This window comes from Ranitomeya imitator, chromosome 3 (genome assembly GCF_032444005.1).
Source record: "Ranitomeya imitator isolate aRanImi1 chromosome 3, aRanImi1.pri, whole genome shotgun sequence".
Taxonomy (NCBI): Eukaryota; Metazoa; Chordata; class Amphibia; order Anura; family Dendrobatidae; genus Ranitomeya; species Ranitomeya imitator.
In genome coordinates, this window is record NC_091284.1 from 466,736,264 (window position 1) to 466,761,021 (window position 24,758).

Genomic DNA, 24,758 nt, shown 5'->3' on the forward strand with positions numbered 1-24,758 from the left:
TAGGGTATAATTAATGTATCTTGTTCTCTGACATAGGCCATTACTTCCACAATGACCTTAGTAAACACCCTCGGCGCCATAGATAGACCAAATGGCATTGCAGTAAACTGAAAGTGTCTGACCTGGTCGTTTAGGCGCACCGCCATTCTGAGGAATTGTTGATGATCCTTGTGAATGGGCAGATGGTAATACGCATCCTTTAAATCCAGGACTGTCATATAACATCTGAGAAAAAGAAGTTTAGTCGCCGTTTTAATAGATTCCATTTTAAAAGGCATGGTATTGTAGATACTTGTTCAATCTCCGTAAATTTATGATGGTTCGGAAAGATCCATCTGGTTTGGAGATCAAAAAATAAAGGGGAACAGAACCCTTCCCCCTGCTGATGTTTTGGAACCTCTACTATAACCTCCTTCTGTCTTAACATCTGAACCTCTTTTTCCAGGGCCTTTTGTTGGTCTAAGGAATCAGGGGCAGTCAAGATATAAAAATTAGAAGGTCTTTCCCGGAATTCTAATCTTAAACCCGACTTAACTGTACCCAGAACCCAATTGCGCAAAGTTATTCTGGCCCACTGAGCATATAAGTGCTTTAACCTGCCCCCTACTGGGAGATCTTTATTAACGATAATTTCTTCTGCGTCTTGAGGAAGATGATGAGGCATTAAAGTCCGAACCTTTCTTTTTCGGCTCCGTTGACTCCCAGTCTCGGTTTTGGTAAGGTCTTCGGTATGGGAAGCGTCTCCTGAAGGTATTCCTAAAGGTAGGATTGAATACTTCAGGAAAACCCTTTTTCCTATCCTCAGCTTTAGCTAGGATGTCATCCAATACCGGGCCAAACAGGTACTCACCCCTACACGGAATTGTACACAGTTTAGCTCTTGCCTGAGCATCCCCTTTCCAGGTCTTAAGCCATAGAGCTTGGCGAGCAGCGTTCGAGAGACCTGCTGATCTGGCTGCTAATTTTAGAGAATCCACTGATGCATCCGCCAAATACGCCACGCCCTCACGTATTTGTGATAGGGAGTTCAGTATCTTGTCTCTAGGCACTTTGGATTTTAGCTGTTCCTCCAGCTGGGTTATCCAGACCATGACGGATCTAGCTGTACAAGTACTAGAGATCGCCGGTTTGAATGCTCCAGCAGATGACTCCCACACTTTCTTCAAAAACATATCCGCCTTTCTATCTGACAGATCTTTCAGCAGGCCTACATCCTCCAGAGGCAAGGTACCAGCTTTAGATGTAGAAGCCACCGCCGCGTCCACTTTTGGGACTTTCATCCATTCCGCCAGGTCATTATCGTCAAAGGGATACCTTCTCTTTGCCGATGACAGCAGGAAACCTTTGTCCTGTTTATCCCATTCCCGTTTAATAAGGGTCTTAACTGTATCCACTACCAGGAATGACTTACGACTCTTCTGGCACAAGCCCGCAAACATTATGTCTTGCGCAGATCTTGGTTCCCTGTTCTCTGCAACGCCCATGGTTGCTCGGACTCCTTTAACATATCCATGTTATCAACCGAAAAACATGGCCTTCCCTCTTCATCTGAGGAGGATGGAGATGAGGAGCGGGAACATTCAACTTCTTGCAGGGACAGGCTGGATCCAGGAGATATGTCCCTGACCGACCTTTCATGGCGGCTGCCTCTAAGGGAATAGCTTATTTCCTCCCTGATGACCGCTCTAAGGTCTGATGAACGAAGGGGAGCTTCCTCTTCTAAGGTCTGACAGATGCAAGCCTGGCAAAGCCTTTTAGTATAACTGTCAGGCATTGGAGTCGTGCATAAAGCACATTGCTTATGTTTAAATTTAGATGTATTTTTTCCCTAAAACAAAGCACAAAATAACGGACCATATCAGCACCAGGTGTATTGTTACCACTCACCATAAAGCTGATTCTGTGAATACCGGCTTTGGAGGAGAAGAATCCCTCTGTGACGCTGGGGCGCCCGCATGCTGCTGCCCCCGTACCACTCTGCTACTTCTTGAGCGGCCGCTAGCGCTCTTGCTGCGCTGCTCCGGACCCTCTCCCTGAGGGTGCTCGGCGTCCCCTACTGAGGACATTTTGCTGCACACTTCATTCCATAGCCGCCACTCTTTCATATCGCAGCAGCGCTCCTCCCCCGGAAGTGTTACAACTACTTCCGGGTTCACCAGCGCCGGTGAGAACGCTGAACCGTGCGCTCGAACTGTGGACCAGGACGGCACTACCCGACTCCTGGGATGCACTCCGCATGGCCAGACGAGGGGGGGTCTGCACGCAGGACACCCCCAACGCTGCTTCCGGGCCCCCGATTCTGCCGTTCCCAAACAGATACCGCACCGAGGCATGGTGGACCCAGGTAAGTCCATCCTGCAGGCTCCCGCCGTCCGGACAGGAACCCAAACTGGAGTGGTGAGGGGGACCGCCCCTTTAAATCCTGTAGGTTCCTGTCCAGATGGTGGGCGGATCTCCTCTCTCGTAGGGGTGCTGTCGTGGCGATAGGAAAACTAAAAGTAATTTCAAATTGCAACTTTCTGGCATTAACAAACACTAAAAGAAATCAAGAAAATAAAATGTGGTAGTCAGTAATGGTTAGTTTTTTAACCAAGCATAGGGGAAAAATTGTGGAATCACTCAATTCTGAGTAAAAAAAATTATGGAATCACCCTGTAAATTTTCATTCCCAAAATTAACACGTGCACCAAGTTAGATCTGCTTGTTAGTCTGCATCTAAAAAGGAGTGATCACACCTTGGAGAGCTGTTGCACCAAGTGGACTGACATGAATCATGGCTCCAACACAAGAGATATCAATTGAAACAAAGGAGAGGATTATCAAACTCTTAAGAGGGTAAATCATCATGCAATGCTGCAAAAGATGTTGGTTGTTCACAGTCAGCTGTGTCTAAAATTTGGACCAAATACAAACAAAAGGGGAAGGTTGTTAAAAGCAAACATACTGGTAGACCAAGGAAGACATCAAAGCGTCAAGACCGGAAACAAAGCAATGTCTCCAAAACAGGAAATGCACAACAAAACAAATGAGAAACGAATGGGTGGAAACTGGAGTCAACGTCTGTAACTGAACTGTAAGAAACCGCATAAAGGAAATGGGATTTACATACAGAAAAGCTAAACGAAAGACATCATTAACACCTAAACAGAAAAAAAAACAGGGATACAATGGGCTACGAAAAAGCAATCGTGGATTGTGGATGACTGGATGAAAGTCAGTCAGTGATGAATGACGAATCTTCATTGGGCAAGGTGATGATGCTGGAACTTTTGTTTGGTGCCATTCCAATGAGATTAATAATTAATGATGACTGCCTGAAGAGTACATGCAAATTTCCATAGTCAATGATGATATGGGGCTGCAAGTCAGGTAAAGGCACTGGGGAGATGGCTGTCATTACATCTTCAATAAATGCACAAGTTTATGTTGATATTTTGGACACTTTTCTTATCCCATCAATTGAAAGGATGTTTGGGGATGATTAAATCATTTATCAAGATTATAATGAATCCTGCCATAGAGCAAAAACTGTGAAACATTCCTTGAAAAAAGACACATAAGGTCAATGTCATGGCCAGCAAATAGTCCGGATCTCAATCCAATTGAAAATCTTTGGTGGAAGTTTTAGAAAATGGTCCACGACAAGGCTCCAATCTGCAAAGCTGATCTGGCAACAGGAATCAGAGAAAGTTGGAGCCAGATTGATGAAGAGTGCCGTTTGACACTCATTAAGTCCATGGCTCAGAGACTGCTAGCTGTTCTAAAAGCCAGAGGTGGTGCAACAAAATACTAGTGATGTTTTGGAGTGTTTTTTTGTTTTGTTTTTCAAGATTCCATAATTTTTCCCCTATGCTTGGTTAAAAAAAAGTAACCATTACTGACCATCACATTTTTTTGTTCTAGATTTTTTTTTGCTGTTTCTTAAAGCCAGAGAGTTGCCATTTGAAATGACTTTAGTTTTGTGCCATGTCTGTGATCTGCTTTTTTTCTACAAAATTAAACAACTGAATAAACACCCTCCCAGGCCGATGATTCCATAATTTTGCCACAGGTTGTATATGCAAACTGAACTATGATTTCTGGTATGCAGTAAACAGGTCCAGCACCATAGTAAGAGAAACATGCCCATATCATGGTGCTTGCACCACCATGCTTCACTGTCTTCAGAGTGTACTGTTGCTTGAATGCATAGTTTGGAGTCGCCTGATGAATTGTCGGTGGCCTTTGGACCCATAAAGAACAATTTTACTTTCATCGGTCCAGAAAATGTTTCTCTATTTCTCTTTAGGCCAGTTGATGTGTTCATTGGAAAATTGTATCTGCTTCAGTAAAGGTTTTTTTTTATTTTTTACAGTGGGAATTTGCAGGGACTTCTTGCCAAGAGATTAGCTTCACATAGGCATCAAACGGTCACAGTTCTCATACGTAACTTTAGACTGTCTGATCATCCTGGAGCTGATCATTGGCTGGGCCTTTGCCATTCTGGCTATTCTTCCATCTATTCAAATGGTAGTCTTCCGGTTTAGTCCACATCTCTCTGGTTTGGCTTTCCATTTTAAAGCATTGGTGATCATTTTAGCTGAACACCCATCACTGTCTGCACTTCATTATAAGTTTTACCCTCTCCAATCAACTTTTTAATCAAACTAAGGTGTTCTGAACAATGTCTCGAACAACCTATATTTCTCAGGCTTTCAAGGAGAAATGCATGTACAGCATGTCCTGGTTTCATCTTTAAGTAAGGGCCACCTGAGTCACACCTGTTTCTTCATAGAATGATTGACCTTTCAATTATTTTAAAACATGCAGATCATGAATGCAGAGACTGTTAGTTTTCTTGGAATCTACCGCACAAACTGGTAAATTGACACGTGGTAATATAATTTATACCAAAAACAGTGATTAATCAGGTCATATTGGACCGCTATTATTTTGAACACTACTGTATGTAGATGATGCACTTAAATCTCTGCCCACAAGTGAAGAGGCAATTTATCTGCTTTCTAAAACATGGGAAATATGAACGGCAGCAAACCTCAGACTTCAAAAGATCATCTCCAACAGTCAAAAACATTAACGATAGGAAAGAGAAAAAAACCCCAAAGAATTACACTACAGAACTGCAAGAGGGTAAATAAAAAGAGTCCCCATTCAGAATCCATGGGATAGAGTATATTCATCTGACATATTCAGACAGCCACTTTGGTGCTCTTGTGCAAAAATGAGGACACCAACACTCCTCCTCCAATGCAGCAACAGGTGTGGGGGACAAGTGGTGAAGTAGCATCCACGGGGAACTACACTGCTACGGAGTGCAGTGTGCCCTCCTTGGAATGATTAACAAAGGGAGGCAGATGATACTCGTAGCATCAAGAAAATCTTGAAAATAAAACCTAAGGACATCAAGCAGACCTGAAACTGGTTGTGTCTGCTGCATAGATACTAGGCAAAAACGGAGAAGCCTAGTGCCTGAAGACGTTATAGCCTTCCAAGTAGAACCAACTTTTCCCTAATGTAAAGCCAGCAAGAGGCAGAGTGCATAACCACGTTCCTGTGTCCAGCAATGATTAATAAGAAAATAAAAGTATTATAGACATTGACCAACTATATTCTAAATCAATGTGTGTCACCCCATACTATGAATGTTGGTCACGCTTTGTTTGCACCAGCATTAGGACATACTTTTTAGGGCCTCTACACAAATGCATTACACTTTTCAGTGGTTAAAAAAAAAAAAAAAAAATGGATACATGTAATCGTATTTGGCCAAAAAGCACATTCCTCCACAAGAGACACCTACAGGTACAATACACTTCTGATATAATAACAAAGCACTCTGAGCAGAGCCTTAAGGCAACATTTAATAGCTTAACTGGGGACAGGGAGTGAGTTGTTAATACCTCCGATGTAGAGTTGATAACCAAACAAAAATGTTGTGGTCTTATTTTGATGGAGATGGTGAAGCTTAGAGATGGTAACTACCATTTTACAGGTAAAATTCTGCTAATGTAACAGTTCGTATTCTGAACTTGAGGTTAAATGTACAAGTTGGTGTTGCAAATTGGCAACAGTCCACATCATGAACCCATTCATTAAAAAAAAATGTTACAGCTATCAACACTCATATACACTGTCAGTTTCTGCAAAATCCTAATCCATCCACTATTAAGTGGCTGATAGTCACTTTAAAATAGTCTTACCTTTGTTCTAACAGAGTTAGTGTTTTCAGGTTATCTGACAGATCACTCTTTTGTGCACATCAGAAAAAAATGAATGTTGCCAGTGTCCAAAGTGACTGTTGGCCTCGTAATAGTGAATCGCTTCAATGGAGGTCTGTTGGACTTTTGGTAGAAACCGAGATGCATGGATAAATGAGAAAGCACTGTACATCTGTGAACCTAAACTTATTTTGTGTGCGTTAAGAAAATAGATATATTTGTCCGTTTTTGTTGTATAGGTGTATGCCAAGTCTTCAAACTCAATTTTTATAATTTGTCCTAAAAAAGTTGAATTTGAAATTTTTGAATAGGTAGTAAAAAAAAAGTTAAAAAAAGTTAAAAAAAAGTAAAAAAAAAAGAAAAAAAAAAAAGAAAAAAAAGGAGTTCTCACCTCTGCTTGAGGAAAAGAAATTAAACATGCCATATCATTTTCTTTCACTTGCATAGGCCGAACGAATGACCGCAGGATCAGTTAAGGCTAAGAAAAACAATTAAACCACAAACGAGAAGCCACTTCATTACATTTTTCTTTTATTTAAAAGATTTTCCACAAAATACCATGTCCATATATTTACTGTCGTGAAGCAGAACGTGTTGAGTATTTGGAGTTCCCACTTTAAAGTCAAATGTATAGAGCAGCCGTGAAGCTCATTGTTCTGTCTTTAAGCTTACCCCAAACTGCAGATGTAGATAAATCTAGAGTAAATCTGAAGGTATGATGTTTCTTCTTGTGTATTACCACAAAGCATGTCTTGTTTTAGATGCTAGTGTTAGACAAATGGTTCTTAATGCAGAGAATGCATGTAGAGAAAGGAGAGTGTGAAAGTAATTGATATGCTGAGACACCGGAGGTAAAAATCTCTGCCCTCATCTGTTATCATAATACTGGTTCTAGATCCTTCAGCCATAGCCGCCTGCAACAATGTTACAGCCATCAGTGACAGGAAAACAGGTATTTATTCATTAACACAGCTTAATTAATTGCAACATTTCAAATATTAAATGTCCTAATTTTAGGAGTAGATTTGTCATAGACCACTTAACGGATTTAACAATAAGACTAGTGAATACCCTCTGTTGAGAGCTATACAAGTGGAGCCAGCACCAATAACAAAAAAGTAGATTGGGGGGAAAAGGGCAAAAAAAGGGAGATAAAAAAAAAACCCCATAACCTACAAAATTCATTTTGTGCACGTCAATGCTCTGTCTATAGACATCGTAGTATATTTAAGGCTCAATTTTCCAGGATGAAGAGCTTTAAAACAAACAAAAAAAAAAAAAAAATCGTCTTTTATTGTATTTATGTTAAAAAATAATTAGGCAACAAAACTGTACTAAGAAAATTCTACTTCGCACATCTTTCCTTTTGGAGGAACTGCTACCATTTCATGACTTGGCGTCTCCATATTGTACATTAATTGCACAGTAGAGCGCGTCTAACCTGTTGTGAAGCACGTTATAGAGTAAACTAGACACGTGATAGGATAAGTCATATCGATATATATATAAGCCAAGGTAAACAAAAATTTAACAAGTTATTTAGTTAAATCTTTGCAGAGTTGAGAAGTATATTGAGCATTCTGTACAAATACAGGGAGGAGTTTGTGGAACAGGCCTAAAGCCAAAAAACCTGGTCAAATTTACAGGTTAGCGCTTGCCTGTCACTTTAATCCATGGCACGGAACACACATATGCCAGGTACTACCATCTCAGAGTCTTGGCAATACAGAACAAAACATGCAAGGGAAGAGGTGAGGCAAAACACTAAATAACCCAAGGGAAACTAAGTGTTAACAGAATATTAACACAATTGACCCTTAATTCAAAATGAAAAAACAAAACAAAAAAAAACAAAAAATTATGGACAAAAATGCAATTCTCCTCCAATGTCCAAAATGAACTCCATTTTTAGAAGGGGCTTTTTGTGCAGGACATTGCCCTGCAGCTAGGCAGGAGAGATAGAGGTGGAAACAGCACAATGCAGGTACAAGATACAGAAAAGCAGAGAACGTACTAAAAACCACTTGTTAACAGCTGACATGCATTCACAAGCTCAGTGTTCAGTTTCAGACAGGAGGGAGATGAGGAGTGAATGCCAAGAGGCAGGAATGGAAACTGCAAGGTTGATGTTCCGGAGTGACCAGCTTAACTCTCCTCCATCCCTCCCAATGATCAGCTCATTCCTTCTCTTTTGTTCCGCCACTTTCCTCTCTGGGTTTGGCCCCGCCAAAGATAGCAGAATGAGGATTGGCTACTTGATTGAGAGGGGTTCCAACTGTCCGGGGTTTAAGCTGAAGTCGTGGTCTCTGTGCTCTTTCCTCTGTAGTAGAGAGGAACGGGAGGGAAAAAAAAAAAAAAAAAAAAAAAAGTTAAAAGCATAAGTATATTTCCTGCTATACAGAAGATTAAGACCGTATACACAGCAGATATTTTCCACATAGTGATGTCTCAGGTTCTACAGATTGATTTTACTTATTTTTTTCAAGAAGGTGGCAGGTTTTGTGGCTAGTTTTTATTTTTTTTCTGAATGATAAACTAGGCTCATCTTTCCACACAAACTAAAAACAGGTAGTTTTTATTGCATAAATCAATAGAAAATAAGCAACTGTGTAAAATATCTTATGACAGAAGTAAGCTTCACTCCTTCTGGACTGATCATCCATGTTCAAAATTCTCAATTCACAGGTAAAGTCTGTATTCCGTGAAGACAGATTATTACCTTACCGAGAGATGGCTGTTGCTGCTCATATCATGATATGTAGAAGGGAGTGGTTGAAGAAGAAGGCGCTAGTCAAAGCACCTCCCCGTTCCAAACTGAAAATCATAATTAGCAGCCTTCATCTTCTCAGTAATGGCAAAATCTGTCTTCACTGACTACAGATTTTACTCTGGAAGTGAGAATTTTGTAAATGAAAGATCAGTCCACGTAGAGGCGGATTTCTTGGATAGGATATATTACAAAATTGCTTACTTCCATGTGTACTATTGATTGAGGATACGTAAATGTAAAGTAATGTAAACTTATCTACTTTCAGACAAATTTGCATAAACATTTGGTGCTAATAGGTGACGCTAGGCACAAAGTATCTAAAAAAAATATAACTGATTAATGTGGTGCAGGTCATACAAGCCAGATTTCTGGTAAATTTAGGCAAGGTGCATACAATCAGGGGGTTCGCACCAGATGGTGGACACATGCAATCATCCAATATTCTTAACATACACTGCAATAACTTTGTACCACTTTGTATTATACTGGTCAATGTAAAAATGTAAGTGGCAGGCTATAAAGTTTATGTACATGTATGAACCCAATGGCACAGGCGATCAGTGAGCCAACAAGGTAACAGAGCATGTCCAATGCCTCAGTCTGGCCACTTATTAAAATCTACAAAAATTTAAGTGATTATTTTTTTTCCCTAACACAAATTTATACTAATCCTATCAAATATCTTCCCAACCTTCTGAAGGTTCTCTGAAGTCCGCAGAACCTCCACGTGGTCCTTCTCTATAGCGTCCAGGACCTGGAGCTGGCGGTCCTCGTCGATCACTAGGTCCACCACGACCTCCCCTACCTCCTCTGCCTCCTAAAAAGTCGTCATCTCTAAATCCTAAATTAAAAAAATTAAATAAATCAATATTTAACATGAAAACATTACTCTATCATTGTACTTAAAGGGAACCTATCAAGTAAAAAAACGCTATTAGCTTGCAGATTAATAGTTCTGAAGCCATGCGACAGCTGCACTGAGCGCCCCGCTGCTGGGAGGAAATTAACTTTATTCCTCCTCACAGACTTGGCCTTCAGTCATAACAGCACAGCTCCCGTCACGGCTCAGTATAATGAGCGGCGGCTGCTGGTAACCACACCCGTGGAACTGACCGACAGTCGGCTAGGCACTGATGCACTGCTGAGCTGGCTGTCAGTCAGTGCCAGGGGCGTGGTTCAAGCAGCAGCTCACTGTGTACAGAGCCATGACTGAAGCAGCGCCTGCACGACAGAGGAAGAACGTTAATCTCTTTCCACCAGCAGGGGTCTCAGTGCAGTGGCCACACAACTTCAGAACCATATTAACCTGCACATTAACTCCATATCTGAATGTTAATTGCGATTTTTGTCATTACCGGTTCCTTTTAAGGGGGTTGCCCAGTGAAAATGGGTCACCAGTCCATTGGAAAGGCGATAACTTGTTGATTGGAGGGAGTCAGACTGCTGGGACCCGCACCAATCAGCAGAACAGAGAACTCCAAATGGTAACAGGGATAAAAATTCCCCCATCTGTTTCACGTATGTCCCAGCAATGGGGACACCAATCAAACAAAGTTATTGCATAACCAGTGGGTAGAGAACTTGTTTTCACTGTACAACCCCTGTAATCACTGCAATGATGAGAAGTTCTACCACTGTAATACACTGTTACAGTGCCGTAACATTACAGGTTATTCTTTACAGCACACAAGTACCCAGGACAATCATCTATGAGCTTAACAGCACGGACTCCAGACAGATACCGCACATGGACAAGTCTGCTGCATTTAGCCCACAGACATTGGTACAGATTGGATACAATTATATTCACCACCTGGCTTGTATGTATTTAACTTGTACAGGCTGAAGGATAATATAAAGTCACGTTCCATCATCACTGGTTTATTCTTTTAATTTTTACAAATCTCCCCCCTCAATATTTTCACCACTAAAATAAAAAATACAAAAAATCTTGACAAGCTTGATTTTGCCAATTTCTGGCCCCGAGGATCAGGATGACAGGTCATTCTTACCACACAATGAACAGTTGTGGAATTCCTTTTTTTTTTTTCCTTTCTCGGCAAATTAACAGCACTTGGATTTTTGTCCCCATTTTCCAGTACTTAAGAGTGGCAAAATGATTAGGGTCATTCAAAACCTTACAACACACCCAGCAAAAAAATAAGCCCTCAGACACAGTGGCATGCAAAGGTTTGTGCAGCCCTGGTCAAAATTACTGTTATTAACAGTTAAAGTTGAAGATAAAATGATCTCTAAAATGGCTAAAGGTAAAGATGACATCTCCTTTGTATTTTAGGCAAAATATACAGTGGGTACAGAAAGTATTCAGACCCCCTTAAATTTTTCACTTTCCTTGCAGCCATTTGGTAAATTCAAAAAAGTTCATTTTTTCCTCATTAATGTACACTGCACCCCATCTTGACTGAAAAAAAACAAAGAAATTTGTTGCAAATTTAATAAAAAAAAAAGTGTACATTAATGAGAGAAAAAGAACTTTTTTGAATTTACCAAATGGCTGCAATGAAACAGAGTGAAAAATTTAAAGGGGTCTGAATTATTTCCATACCCAATGTATATATATTTTCATCTCCTTCCAAAAGGCAAAAAAGTATAATATTTCTTTTTGCAGTTAAAATGTGAAGTATGACTATGTATACAGTTGTGCTCAAAAGTTTACATACCCCGGCAGAATTTTTGCTTTCTTGCCTTTTTTCAGAGAATACGAATGGTAACACCAAAACTTTTTCTGCACTCATGGTTAGTGGTTGGGTGAAGCCATTTATTGTCAAACTACTGTGTTTTCAAATCTTTATAAATTATGACAACCCAAAACATCCAAATGACCCTAATTAAAAGTTCACATACCCCATTTCTTAATACAGTGTATTGCCCCCTCTAACATCAATGACAGCTTGAAGTCTTTTGTGGTAGTTGTGGGTGAGGTTCTGTATTTTCTCAGATGGTAAAGCTGCCCACTCTTCTTGCCAAAAAGCCTCCAGTTCCTGTAAATTCCTCGGCTGTCTAGCATGAGCTGCACACTTGAGATCTCCCCAGAGTGGCTCAATGATATGGAGGCCAGGAGACGGAGTTGGCCACTCCAGAACCTTCACTTTGTTCTGTTGTAGCCAATAACCGGTGACTTGGCCTTGTGTTTTGGATTTTTGTCATGCTGCAACGTCCAAATACGTCCCATGTGCAGCTTCTGGGCTGATAAGCACAAATTTGCCTCCAGTATTTGCTGATAACGTGCTGCATTCATCTGTCCTTCAACTTTCACCAAGTTTTCTGTGCCTTTGTAGCTCACACACCCCCACAACATCAGCGATCCACCTCCCTGCTTTACAGTAGGACTGAGGTTCCTTTCATCATAGGCCTTGTTGACCTCTTTTCAAATGTAATGTTTATGGTTGTGGCCAGAAAGTTCAATTTTGGTCTCATGACTCCAAATTACCTTGTCCCAGAAGTTTTGAGGCTTGTCTCTGTGCTGTTTTGCGTATTGTAGGCGCGATACGAGAGTCATGTATTTCAGCTGATGTTATTTGTGGGTTTTTCTTTGCATCCCAAACAATTTTCCTGGCAGTTGTGGACGACATTTTTGTTGGTCTACCTGACCGTGGTTTTGATTTTACAGAGCCCCTAATTTTCAATTTGTTAATCACAGTTTGAGCACTGCTGACTGGCATTATCAATTCCTTGGATATCTTTTTCTAACCCTTTCCTGTTTTATACAGTTCAACTACCTTTTCCCGTAGATCCGTTGACAATTCTTTTGCTTGCCCCATGACTTATAACCCAGAACCATCAGTGGCTGGATGAAAGATGCAAGAGTGTCTGTATCCCAGAAATTCGCTCAGCTTTTATGCACACACATTGATTACAAGCCAAAAGGCCACAGGTGAGGATGTTACCTTTAGTAGCCATTCAAACCCATTTGTGTCAACTTCTGTTCATGTTATCAGGCCAAAATCACCAGGATATGTGAACTTTGGATCAAGGTCATTTGGCTGTTTTGGGTTGTCATTAGGATTTAAAAAGGGAAAACACAGTAGTTTGACAATAAATGGCTTCACCCAACCACAAACCATGAGTGGAGAAAAAGTTTTGGTGTTCTCTTTCATATTCTCTGAAAAAAGGCCAAGAAAGCAAAAATTCTGCCGGGGTAGGAAAACGTTCGAGCACAACTGTATATAGTATGGACATATAAAAGTATTTAAGATATACCTGGTAACAATATAATGAGACTCAAGTAAGTCAATGTGAAAAGTTACTTACGATATGTATACAATATTAGTAGTGAGACACTTGTCTGTACAAGAAGTCCAAAATGGCAAAGCCAAGCGACACTACTCTGTCCTCCTCCTAGACCTGTCCTCTGCCTTTGACACAGTGGACCATTCCCTACTATTACAGACCCTCTCATCTCTTGGCATCACTGACTTGGCCCCATCTTGGATTTCGATGTACCTAGCAGACCGGACATTCAGTGTCTCCCACACCAACTCGTCCACACAAGGCTCAGTCCTAGGGCCTCTGCTCTTCTCCATCTATACCTTTGGCCTCAGACAGCTCATAGAGTCCCATGGCTTTCAGTATCATCTCTATGCCGACAACACACATCTACATCAGGCTTCCAGTATCTGTTTCAGATGCTGAGGTCATCTGAAGGCAATTGTCTATGCTGTGAAGATATGAGATGTGCAGCATTTGAAACAATGGATACTGGAAGCCTGTGCTAGCATTTCTTCTGCGGATTTGCTATCTGTGTCAAGAGTGGGAGAAGAGGGTTGCACTGAATCCAACACAACGGGCAGCACTTTGAACACATTTTATAAGTGGTCATAAACATGTAAATAACTCATGAAAGAATAAAGTTACATTAAAACCATTATATTTCTTGTTAAATTCTCAATAAGTTTGATGTGTCACATGACCCTTTACCCATTGGAAAAAAAAGTTGGATCCAAAATGGCTGACTTCAAAATGGCCGCCATGGTCACCACCCATCTTGAGAAGTTTTCCCCATCCCATATACTAATGTGTCACATTAGGCAGAGCAAAGTACTGCAGTGCGCAGGCGTCGGGAAAGGTCAGAGAGGCCCAGTGCCTGCACACTGCAGTACTTTACACTGCCCTCAACATGGCAAATAAGTACACCTGCGCCGGTGCCGCAATAGAAGGAGGATGACGACATCATATGAAGATGAGAGGTGCCGGACCCGGACCTGCGACGCCCATCGGACCGGACCGCCCCCGGGTAAATATAATCTAACTTGTTTTTCTTATCTTTCAGGTTACATCGGGGGCATATCTACAGCATTACAGAATGCTGTAGATAAGCTCCTGATGGCGGCGGTCGCAGCTTATAGGGCCAAAATTAGGTGACAGATTCCCTTTAAGTAGCATACACTTGATTGTATTCGGTCAGCACGGTCTTAAGACCCCAAAGAGTCCCGTAAAACCATTGCAGAGGTTTTTTTTTGACACGACACGCTAGTTACTGTACCATTCATGTATATAATGTTGTGACTTATTTTTATTTATGCCAACTGTCACCCTCATCCCCCTCCGCTCCTGATGGAAACAGAGAGTTGTAATACTAAGTGTACAGCACGTGGGGGTGCAGCCATTAAAGGAACTGTCTGCACAGAATGAGTGTTCAAACCATGAACAGGCACTTGGTGCATCATGACGAGGCCAAACATTTAACTGCACCTTCCTACTTGCTCGATTTCCATCTATTTCCCAATTCTCTGGCTCTATGAAGCCAGAGCTATTAATGAAGAGGGGTGGGTACTGACAAAAAAACAAGCAGGTGGGAAGGTGTATTTATAGGTTTGGCCATGCCTTTTTGCATTGAGAACCTGCAGTTGGTTTGAACCAGTCATTATGTACGGACAAGAGTCCCTTTAAATCACAACTGTGCGCCACCACCTTGCATCATCATGATTGAAAGTGAGACATCCCTTCTTAGTGTGAGGAAGTCTCGTTTCGTGCACCAATTCCAAAGTTTATAGCAACAGTTCCATGTTTGCCACAGCCTACTTTAGCATTCAAGTCTCCAATGATAATGAGTAAGTCTTGTTTTGGCATATTGTCGATTTCATCTTGAACTTGATGGTACAATAGTTCAATGTCCTCCTCATCTGCAACTGTTGTTGGCAAGTAGACTTGCGTAAGTGACATTGATTTGCGCTAATTGTAGGCATATCGAAGATGACCATCACTGACTGCATTGTACTTTAGGACAGTGGTGGCTAATCTTCAATTGAGAACAACTTCGACAGTTTCTTCTTCAGTTATCGTTGCCAGAATAGAAGAACTGACTGGAAATGTTCAGATTGAGTCCATCTTCATTCGCTAATCCCGAATAAGTAGAGTCCTGTTTTGTCCATTTCGGCTTAGACTATGTGGAGTTTGCCTTGGTTCATACGTTCCAAGTTCTCAACTTCAGTATATTTCAGCAGTTTTTGATCTTCCCTTTTGACCAAATGATAACAGCACAAAGAACACATTGCGGTTTTGATCCTGGCATGTCATGAGCTCAGATCATACTCCGGTCAACCATCTGCTCTTTCCCAGTAGCTTGTCGAGTGCCTTCCGACCGAAGAGTGCATCTTCGCACAAGATTGAATTCCATCAGCTGTACTAGCCATCACGGTTTCTTGGCATAATATGGAATTAGACTGCCAGGCTTCTCTTCCACGCTGCAATATGGCTCCAGTGAAGGAGCCCCACTCAGCATTGTATGTTGTCAACACAAACTGTCTCACCGGACATCCACTTTAATGATTCTGTGCAAAGTTCATTGAGGAGAGATGGGAAGCATGTTCAGGAGTGAAATCACTTATGGTGATTGATGGCTTCATTGTTATCAGCCATGTATACAGGTGTTATGAGTCATTGTAATCCTGCCTCTGATGATAACCAACTTGCTTTAAACTCTTCCTCAGAGGACATGAAGTATGAGTCTAAAAAAGCCCCAGGGGCCAGTGTGAAAATTGCAATATTGCATACAGCCAAGGTTCACTAGAATAAAAATGAATTTGATCTCATTGTGACTCCATTCACTTGTATTAGGCTGCAACGTAGCCCCAACCTTAAGAAATTACTACAGATTCTGCCCTTGTCTACAGAGCAAAATTGAGATGCGAGCTGCACAAAACAGAACCTAAGCTCCATCAGTGGACATGGTGTATTTTAGTACAATCAAAAAGAGCATTCTAAAATTGAAACCAGTGTTATTTTCAGTTTTTTGCTTTTATGAAAAAAAAAGAAAAAAAAAGAATAGATAATAGTTTTAAGCAGCAAAGACCAGAAGAGACAACATAAAGGCGTGCACAAAAAGATTACTTCAAGTGTATAAAAAAAAGGGGGAGAAAGTAAATTCTTCAGAAGTAATTGGTGTTAGTGTAAAAGAAATAACAGCTGGACGACCCCCACACCAAGAAAAACCAATGAAAGCCCTCAGAAAAAATAAAACATAACCTTTACCAGAATTGAAGTCATCTTGTGAACCTCCTCTAGAGCCGTAACTATCGTTTCCTGAAAAATAAGGTAACAGCAACATGAAATCGAAAACTGAGAAAACCAAACATTACAGGATGAGGTGGGAAACCCGATACCCATCCACAACAGCGACAAAACCTCCATAAAAATACAATTCTCCAATAAGAGGAGTAGTCAAGAGCCACCTACACCCAAACACCTACAAATTATTCTTCGCCAGTAGCGACCAGTGATGAATGCAGTCATTTTATTCCATTAACGGGAACAGAAAATCACTACATGCTTCTGCCGGTAGACCACAACATCACAGAAATTCCTCCCCAAAGTGCACATTTCCACATTGCAGGAAGAACAGGATTAATAATATTCTTAATATCCCATCTATTCAGCCAGTGATTGCATGTAGTGTCCAATCGCCAGTGATTTATACTGCATAACACAAGATGGAGTAAAACAAGATAAAAAGTAAATAAATTTAAAAAGGGAACCTGACAGCAGATACATGCTCCCTGATACATGTCTAGGCAGTGATAACCTCCTGGTAATAAAACATTCATCACTTTAAAACAGCCCACAGGCTAATAAGTGACACCCCTGAAATCTGGGTCTCAGCCCCTACCTTATGCTGTCCTTAGATTACTCCGCAAAAACCTGCTGACAGATTCCCTTTAAAAGCTGTTGTGCACCGAGCCAAGACTAGTTAAACCCCTTAGTGACAGAGCCAATTTTGTACTTTATGACCAAGCCAATTTTTAGAATTCTGATCACGGTCACTTTGAGGTTATAGCTCTGAATCCCACAGATTCTGAGATTTTTTTTTTGTGACATTGTATGTCATGTTAGTGGTAAAAGTTCTTCGATATGACTTGGGTTTATTTATGGAAAAAAAAAATGAACATTTGGCAAAATGTTAAAAATTTTGCAATTTAATTTTTCTGCCCTTAAATCAGAGATATGTTACACAAAAGAGATAATAAATAACATTTCCCATGTGTCTACTTTACATCAGCACAATTTTGTAAACACTTTTTTTGGTTAGGATATTATAAGGGTTAAGTTGACCATCGATTTCTCATTTTTTCAACAAAATTTACAAAACTTTCTTTGTTTTTTAGGGAACAAATCACATCTGAAGTAAATTTAGGGGGTTAATATAACAGAAAATACCCAAAGTGACACCATTCTAAAAACTGCACCCCTTAAGGTGTGCAAAACCACTTTCAAGAAGTTTATTAACCCTTCAGAACTAAAGCAACGTGTAAGAAAAATATTCATCACTGTAATGTGCGGCACCACGTGACCGCTCATACAGGACAAGCAACGATGCTGAGAGGAAACATCGAGGGAGCTGGGTAAGTATTTTAATGCCAGCAGGCAGGCGCACAGGGGGAGGGAGGCGGGAGCTGACCGGGAACTTAATTATAAAACACACACACACAAAAAAAAACACCCTGATTTTTCATTCCTTCTCTCCAGCAAACGCTGCTGGGAAGAAGGAATGAATTCTGGATTCAGCAACCAAAGCAGGGGACAGCGCTTACTGTAGCGCTGTCTCCTGCACGGTGCGTGTGGTACCCAGTCGGCACACGGCTGCCGCACGTGTGCCACACTGCTGTGCCACGTGAGCACACGGACAACTCCGGTACCGATTTTTCCGGTACTGGAATTATCTGGACGTGTGAGATAGTCCTCAAACATTCATGGTTAACAATAACAGCCAGTGTCTGATATATGTTGCTCATGGATCAAGCAGCATGGATCAGCTGTCAAGGTTCCTTTAAATAAAAAAAAATAAATAAAAAGTTAATTGTTTTACTACACAGGATGCAGCAATGGGTATGCACTCAAATATGAATACTAGCACTGTAGTGTCGCCTAGAAGAAATGTCTCTGGGAAAATTAACTGATATTACATGGCATGAATTATACAGAGGCACAGTATGGATGTATAGACTGTGGGCACTGAAAGACATTTCTGCATTAAAGCCTAAGGCTGGGGTCACATTGCGTTTTGGTCAGAGCGCTAACGGACAGCGTTGCACGGCGAAATTAACGCCATGCAACGCGTCCGTTAGCGTTCCCATTGCCCGCAATGTACCAGCGCATTGCTAGCGCGTGTCATTTTCGGCACGCGCTAGCGACGCGCCGGTCTTTTGTAGCGCGCCTCGGACGCTGCTTGCAGCGTCCGCGGCGCGCCCGAGGTCCGTTCCCCGCTCTCGCAGATCGGGGATCTGCGAGAGCGGGGACGTTAACGCGACCCCGAAACGAGACCCTTTAAAAACATTGCGTTAGCGCAATCCGCTAGCGCTAAACGGATTGCACTAACGCAATGTGACCCTAGCCTTAGGGATTCTATCGGACCCGATAGATTGGGAGGAGGGACTGGGTCAAGTATCAGGCCGGCTTCACACTTGCGAGTTTTACGGACGTAAGAGCGCAGAAACTACGTCCGTAAAACTCGCAAAAAATACGGCACAATTATGCTCTATGCCCCTGCTCCTATCTGCCGTATTAAACTGATCCGTATTATACTGCTTTCTACGGCCATAGAAAATCGCAGCATGCTGCGTTTGTCACCGTATTGCGCAAATAAAACGTCAATGAAAGTCTATGGAAGCCCCAAAAATACGGATTACACACGGACCAGCAGTGTGACTTGCGAGGAATACGCAGCGCTGTTAGAGAGAAAAGCCGGTAATTCAATTACCGGCTTTTGCTTTCTCCTTCCTAAACCCGACATGATATGAGACATGGTTTACATACAGTAAACCATCTCATATAACCATTTTTTTTTGCATATTCCACACTACTAATGTCAGTAGTGTGTCTATGCAAAATTTGGCCGTTCTAGCTAGTAAAATAAGGGGTTAAATGGCGGAAAAAACGGGCGTGGGCTCCCGCACAATTTTCTCCGCCAGAGTAGTAAAGCCAGTGACTGAGGGCAGATATTAATAGCCTGGAGAGGGTCCACAGTTATTGCCCCCCCCCCCCCCCCCGGCTAAAAACATCTGCCCCCAGCCACCCCAGAAAAGGCACATCTGGAAGATGCGCCTATTCTGGCACTTGGCCACTCTCTTCCCATTCCCGTGTAGCGGTGGGATATGGGGTAATGAAGGGTTAATGCCACCTTGCTATTGTAAGGTGACATTAAGCCTAATTAATAATGGAGAGGCGTCAATTATGACACCTATCCATTATTAATCCAATACTAGTAAAGGGTTAAAAAACAACAACACATTATTAAAAATTTATTGAAAAAAAATCACAAAAGGCTGTTGTATTAATTTATTCTACTCTCAATCCACTCACTGAAGACCCTCGATCTGTAAATTAAAAAAAAAAATAAACCAAAAATATCCATACCTTCCGAGGATCTGTAAGGTCCAACGATGTAGATCCATCTGAAGGGGTTAAAATATTTTGCAGGCAGGAGTTCTGCTAATGCAGCGCTACTCCTGCCTGCAAAACCCCAGCGAATGAAGGTAAAGTAGGTCAATGACCTATATTTAGCTTCATTTGCGATGAGGCGCCCTCTGCTGGCTGTTCCTAGATCGTGGGAACTTTCCTAGAAAGCTCCCTTGCTCGAGATCATAAGAGGGCGCCCTCTGCTGGTTGTCCTCATATGAACTCGAGCAAGGGAGCTTTCTAGGAAAGTTCCCACGATCTAGGAACAGCCAGCAGAGGGCGCCTCACCGCAAATGAAGCTAAATATAGGCCATTGACCTATATTTAGCTTCATTCGCCGGGGTTTTGCAGAAATGAGCAGCCTACATTAGCGGAGCTCGTGTCTGCAAAATATTTTAACCCCTTCAGATGGATCTACATCGTTGGACCTTACAGATCCTCGGAAGGTAAGGATATTGTTGTTTTATTATTTTTTTTTTTATTTACAGATCGAGGGTCTTCAGTGAGTGGATTGAGAGTAGAATAAATTAATACAACAGCCTTTGCGATTTTTTCAATAAATTAATTTTTAATAATGTGTTTTTTTTTAACCCTTTACTAGTATTGGATTAATAATGGATAGGTGTCAGAATTGACGCCTCTCCATTATTAATTAGGCTTAATGTCACCTTACAATAGCAAGGTGGCATTAACCCTTCATTACCCCATATCCCACCGCTACACGGGAATGGGAAGAGAGTGGCCAAGTGCCAGAATAGGCGCATCTTCCAGATGTGCCTGTTCTGGGGTGGCTGGGGGCAGATGTTTTTAGCCGGGGGGGGGGGCCAATAACCATGGACCCTATCCAGGCTATTAATATCTGCCCTCAGTCACTGGCTTTACTACTCTGGCGGAGAAAATTGTGTGGGAGCCCACACCAATTTTTTCCGCCATTTAACCCCTTATTTTACTAGCTAGAACGGCCAAATTTTGCATAGACACACTACTGACATTAGTAGTGTGGAATATGCAAAAAAATGGTGATATGAGATGGTTTACTGTACGTAAACCAGGTCTCATATGTCGGGTTTAGGAAGGAGAAAGCAAAAGCCGGTAATTGAATTACCGTCTTTCTGCTATATCGCGCTGGATGAATATATATATATATATATCTCACATGGATCCCTTGTATAGCCGTATGTCGGTTTTGCAAGCCTGCGATAAAAACACGCATTACGGCTGCCATACGGAGGATGCCATGCGCAAAAAAACGCTGAAACACCCTGCCTACGGAGGAGCTACGGACCACTATTTTCGGGACTTTTCAGCGTATTACGGCCGTAATATACGGACCGTATTTTCATACGCTGAGTGTGAAGCCGGCCTTACGGGTATCTGCCTGCGTCAATCATCTCGAACAATTGAAAAAAGTACACCTTAGATGGTATCAATATCCGGTTCAGGTGGCTCACTAGGACCCTGCCGGGTCGGACAAATGCTGGAGGGGGTGCGGTCACAGGGGAACTCTGGAACACACCTGGTGGTCGTGTCCAATTCTTCAGCCCTGGTGGAGAGTTATTGACCTTTTAATTGCACAGGTATTGGGGATCCAGCTGACTGTCACCTACTAGGCAGGCCATTCTTCACATCGGCCTGGAGGACATTCCACACATACTTCGAGGTACACTATCACATATTCTAATAGCTGCCAGGTTATTAGTCGCCTCAAGATGGAAAGACACTAATCCTCCCAATATTAGTGAATTAATTAATAAACTTAATGTCCACTGCCAATATGAACTCGCTTTGGCTCACTCCATGACTGCCCAAACCAAAAGACAAAATATTTGGCACCCTTGGTTACATGGTGGTCATTCCTCTATTGACCCGCACCACCTTGTTTGATCGTTTACTTGAGTGGGAATAAGTAAGCATAATTGACATGTCTGTTATTGTGTTTGTAATATTCTTATTCTGCCATAGTTTGCCAGGACCCCTTGTCTATAACTGAATTGCTAGATAATGTCTTGTGAATGCCTATACTCCTTTCCTCCCCCACCCCCCTATTCCCCCTACTGTACCTATCCCTCCCCCCGCCTCTCTCCCCTACTTCTTCCTTTCTGATTGACCAGAAATAAGGAGAAAAACCAAACCATTTTTAGTTGACCTCTGTTACTGTTATTACTGTTTGACTGCACTGTATTGTTTTGGAAATCTTCAATAAACACTAATTGATAAAAAAAAAAAAAGCCTAAGGGATTCATTTATACGCTGTAGTAATGTTACAGTGAGAAACCATCATAACACTAGAATTTAAACTAGAATTAAAAAACTACCACCATTAACCCCTTCATGACCCAGCCTATTTTGACCTTAAAGACCTTGCCGTTTTTTGCAATTCTGAACAGTGTCCCTTCATGAGGTAATAACTCAGGAACGCTTCAATGGATCCTAGCGGTTCTGAGATTGTTTTTTCGTGACATATTGGGCTTCATGTTAGTGGTAAATTTAGGTCAATAAATTCTGTGTTTATTTGTGATAAAAACGGAAATTTGGCGAAAATTTTGAAAATTTCGCAATTTTCACATTTTGAATTTTTATTCTGTTAAACCAGAGAGTTATGTGACACAAAATAGTTAATAAATAACATTTCCCACACGTCTACTTTACATCAGCACAATTTTGGAAACAAAATTTTTTTTTGCTAGGAAGTTATAAGGGTTAAAATTTGACCAGCGATTTCTCATTTTTACAACGAAATTTACAAAACCATTTTTTTTAGGGACCACCTCACATTTGAAGTCAGTTTGAGGGGTCTATATGGCTGAAAATACCCAAAAGTGACACCATTCTAAAAACTGCACCCCTCAAGGTGCACAAAACCACATTCAAGAAGTTTATTAACCCTTCAGGTGCTTCACAGCAGCAGAAGCAACATGGAAGGAAAAAATGAACATTTAACTTTTTAGTCACAAAAATGATTTTTCAGCAACAATTTTTTTATTTTCCCAATGGTAAAAGGAGAAACTGAACCACGTACGTTGTTGTCCAATTTGTCCTGAGTACGCTGATACCTCATATGTGGGGGTAAACCACTGTTTGGGCGCACGGCAGGGCTTGGAAGGGAAGGAGCGCCATTTGACTTTTTGAATGAAAAATTGGCTGCACTCTTTAGCGGACACCATGTCACATTTGGAGAGCCCCCGTGTGCCTAAAAATTGGAGCTCCCCCACAAGTGACCCCATTTTGGAAACTAGACGCCCCAAGGAACTTATCTAGATGCATAGTGAGCCCTTTAAACCCCCAGGTGCTTCACAAATTGATCCGTAAAAATGAAAAAGTACTTTTTTTTCACAAAAAAATTCTTTTAGCCTCAATTTTTTCATTTTCACATGGACAACAGGATAAAATGGATCCTAAAATTTGTTTGGCAATTTCTCCTGAGTACACCGATACTTCACATGTGGGGGTAAACCACTGTTTGGGCACATGGTAAGGCTCGGAAGGGAAGGAGCGCCATTTGACTTTTTGAATGAAAAATTATCTCCATCGATAGCGGACACCATGTCGCGTTTGGAGAGACCCTGTGTGCTTAAACATTGGAGCTCCCCCACAAGTGACCCCATTTTGGAAACTGGACCCCCCAAGGAACTTATCTAGATGCCTAGTGAGCACTTTAAACCCTCAGGTGCTTCACAAATTAATCCGTAAAAATGAAAAAGTACTTTTTTTTCACAAAAAATTTATTTTCGCCTCAATTTTTTCATTTTCACATGGGCAATAGGATAAAATGGATCCTAAAATTTGTTGAGCAATTTCTCCCGAGTACGCCGATACCTCATATGTGGGGGTAAACCACTGTTTGGGCACACGTCAGGGCTCGGAAGGGAAGGCGCGCCTTTTAACTTTTTGAATGGAAAATTAGCTCCAATTGTTAGCGGACACCATGTCGCATTTGGAGAGCCCCTGTGTGCCTATGCAATGGAGCTCCCCCACAAGTGACCCCATTTTGGAAACTAGACCCCCCAAGGAACTTATCTAGATGCATACTGAGCACTTTAAACCCCCAGGTGCTTCACAGAAGTTTATAATGCAGAGCCATGAAAATAAAAAATAATTTTTCTTTTCTCAAAAATGATTTTTTAGCCTGGAATTTCCTATTTTGCCAATGGTAATAGGAGAAATTGGACCACAAATGTTGTTGTCCAGTTTGTCCTGAGTATGCAGATACCCCATATGTGGGGGTAAACCACTGTTTGGGCGCACGGCAGGGCTCAGAAGGGAAGGTACGCCATTTGGCTTTTTAAATGGAAAATTATCTCCAATCATTAGCGGACACCATGTCGCGTTTGGAGAGCCCCTGTGTGCCTAAACATTGGAGATCCCCCACAAATTACCCCATTTTGGAAACTAGACCCCCAAAGGAACTAATCTAGATGTGTAGTGAGCACTTTGAACCCTCAAGTGCTTCACAGAAGTTTATAACGCAGAGCCATGAAAATAAAAAAAAAAAATTATTTTCTCAAAAATGAATTTTAGCCCGCAATTTTTTATTTTCCCAAGGGTAACAGGAGAAATTTGACCCCAAAAGTTGTTGTCCAGTTTCTCCTGAGTACGCTGATACCCCATATGTGGGGGTAAACCACTGTTTAGGCACATGCTGGGGCTCGGAAGTGAAGTAGTGACGTTTTGAAATGCAGACTTTGATGGAATGCTCTGCGGGCGTCACGTTGCGTTTGCAGAGCCCCTGATGTGGCTAAACAGTAGAAACCCCCCACAAGTGACCCCATTTTGGAAACTAGACCCCCAAAGGAACTTATCTAGATGTGTGGTGAGCACTTTCAACCCCCAAGTGCTTTACAGAAGTTTATAACGCAGAG

At 41.6% G+C, this 24,758-nt stretch overlaps 1 protein-coding gene across 2 annotated transcripts in view; it reads right to left on the bottom strand.

The window, feature by feature from the left end:
* Window positions 1-6,732: 6,732 nt before the first annotated feature.
* EIF4H (eukaryotic translation initiation factor 4H) overlaps window positions 6,733-24,758 on the bottom strand; it is an 80,510-nt gene continuing 62,484 nt past the window's right edge. Inside the window, exons 6-8 of one of the 2 annotated variants that reach the window (XM_069757455.1) lie at window positions 16,480-16,530; window positions 9,680-9,829; window positions 6,733-8,538 (exon numbers count right to left, since the gene is read on the bottom strand). In XM_069757455.1, the coding sequence (XP_069613556.1) occupies window positions 8,396-8,538; window positions 9,680-9,829; window positions 16,480-16,530 (344 nt within the window). In that variant the 3' untranslated portion in view covers window positions 6,733-8,395. The remainder of the gene's footprint in view (window positions 8,539-9,679; window positions 9,830-16,479; window positions 16,531-24,758) is intronic. The other variant, XM_069757456.1, reaches the window with a different exon arrangement.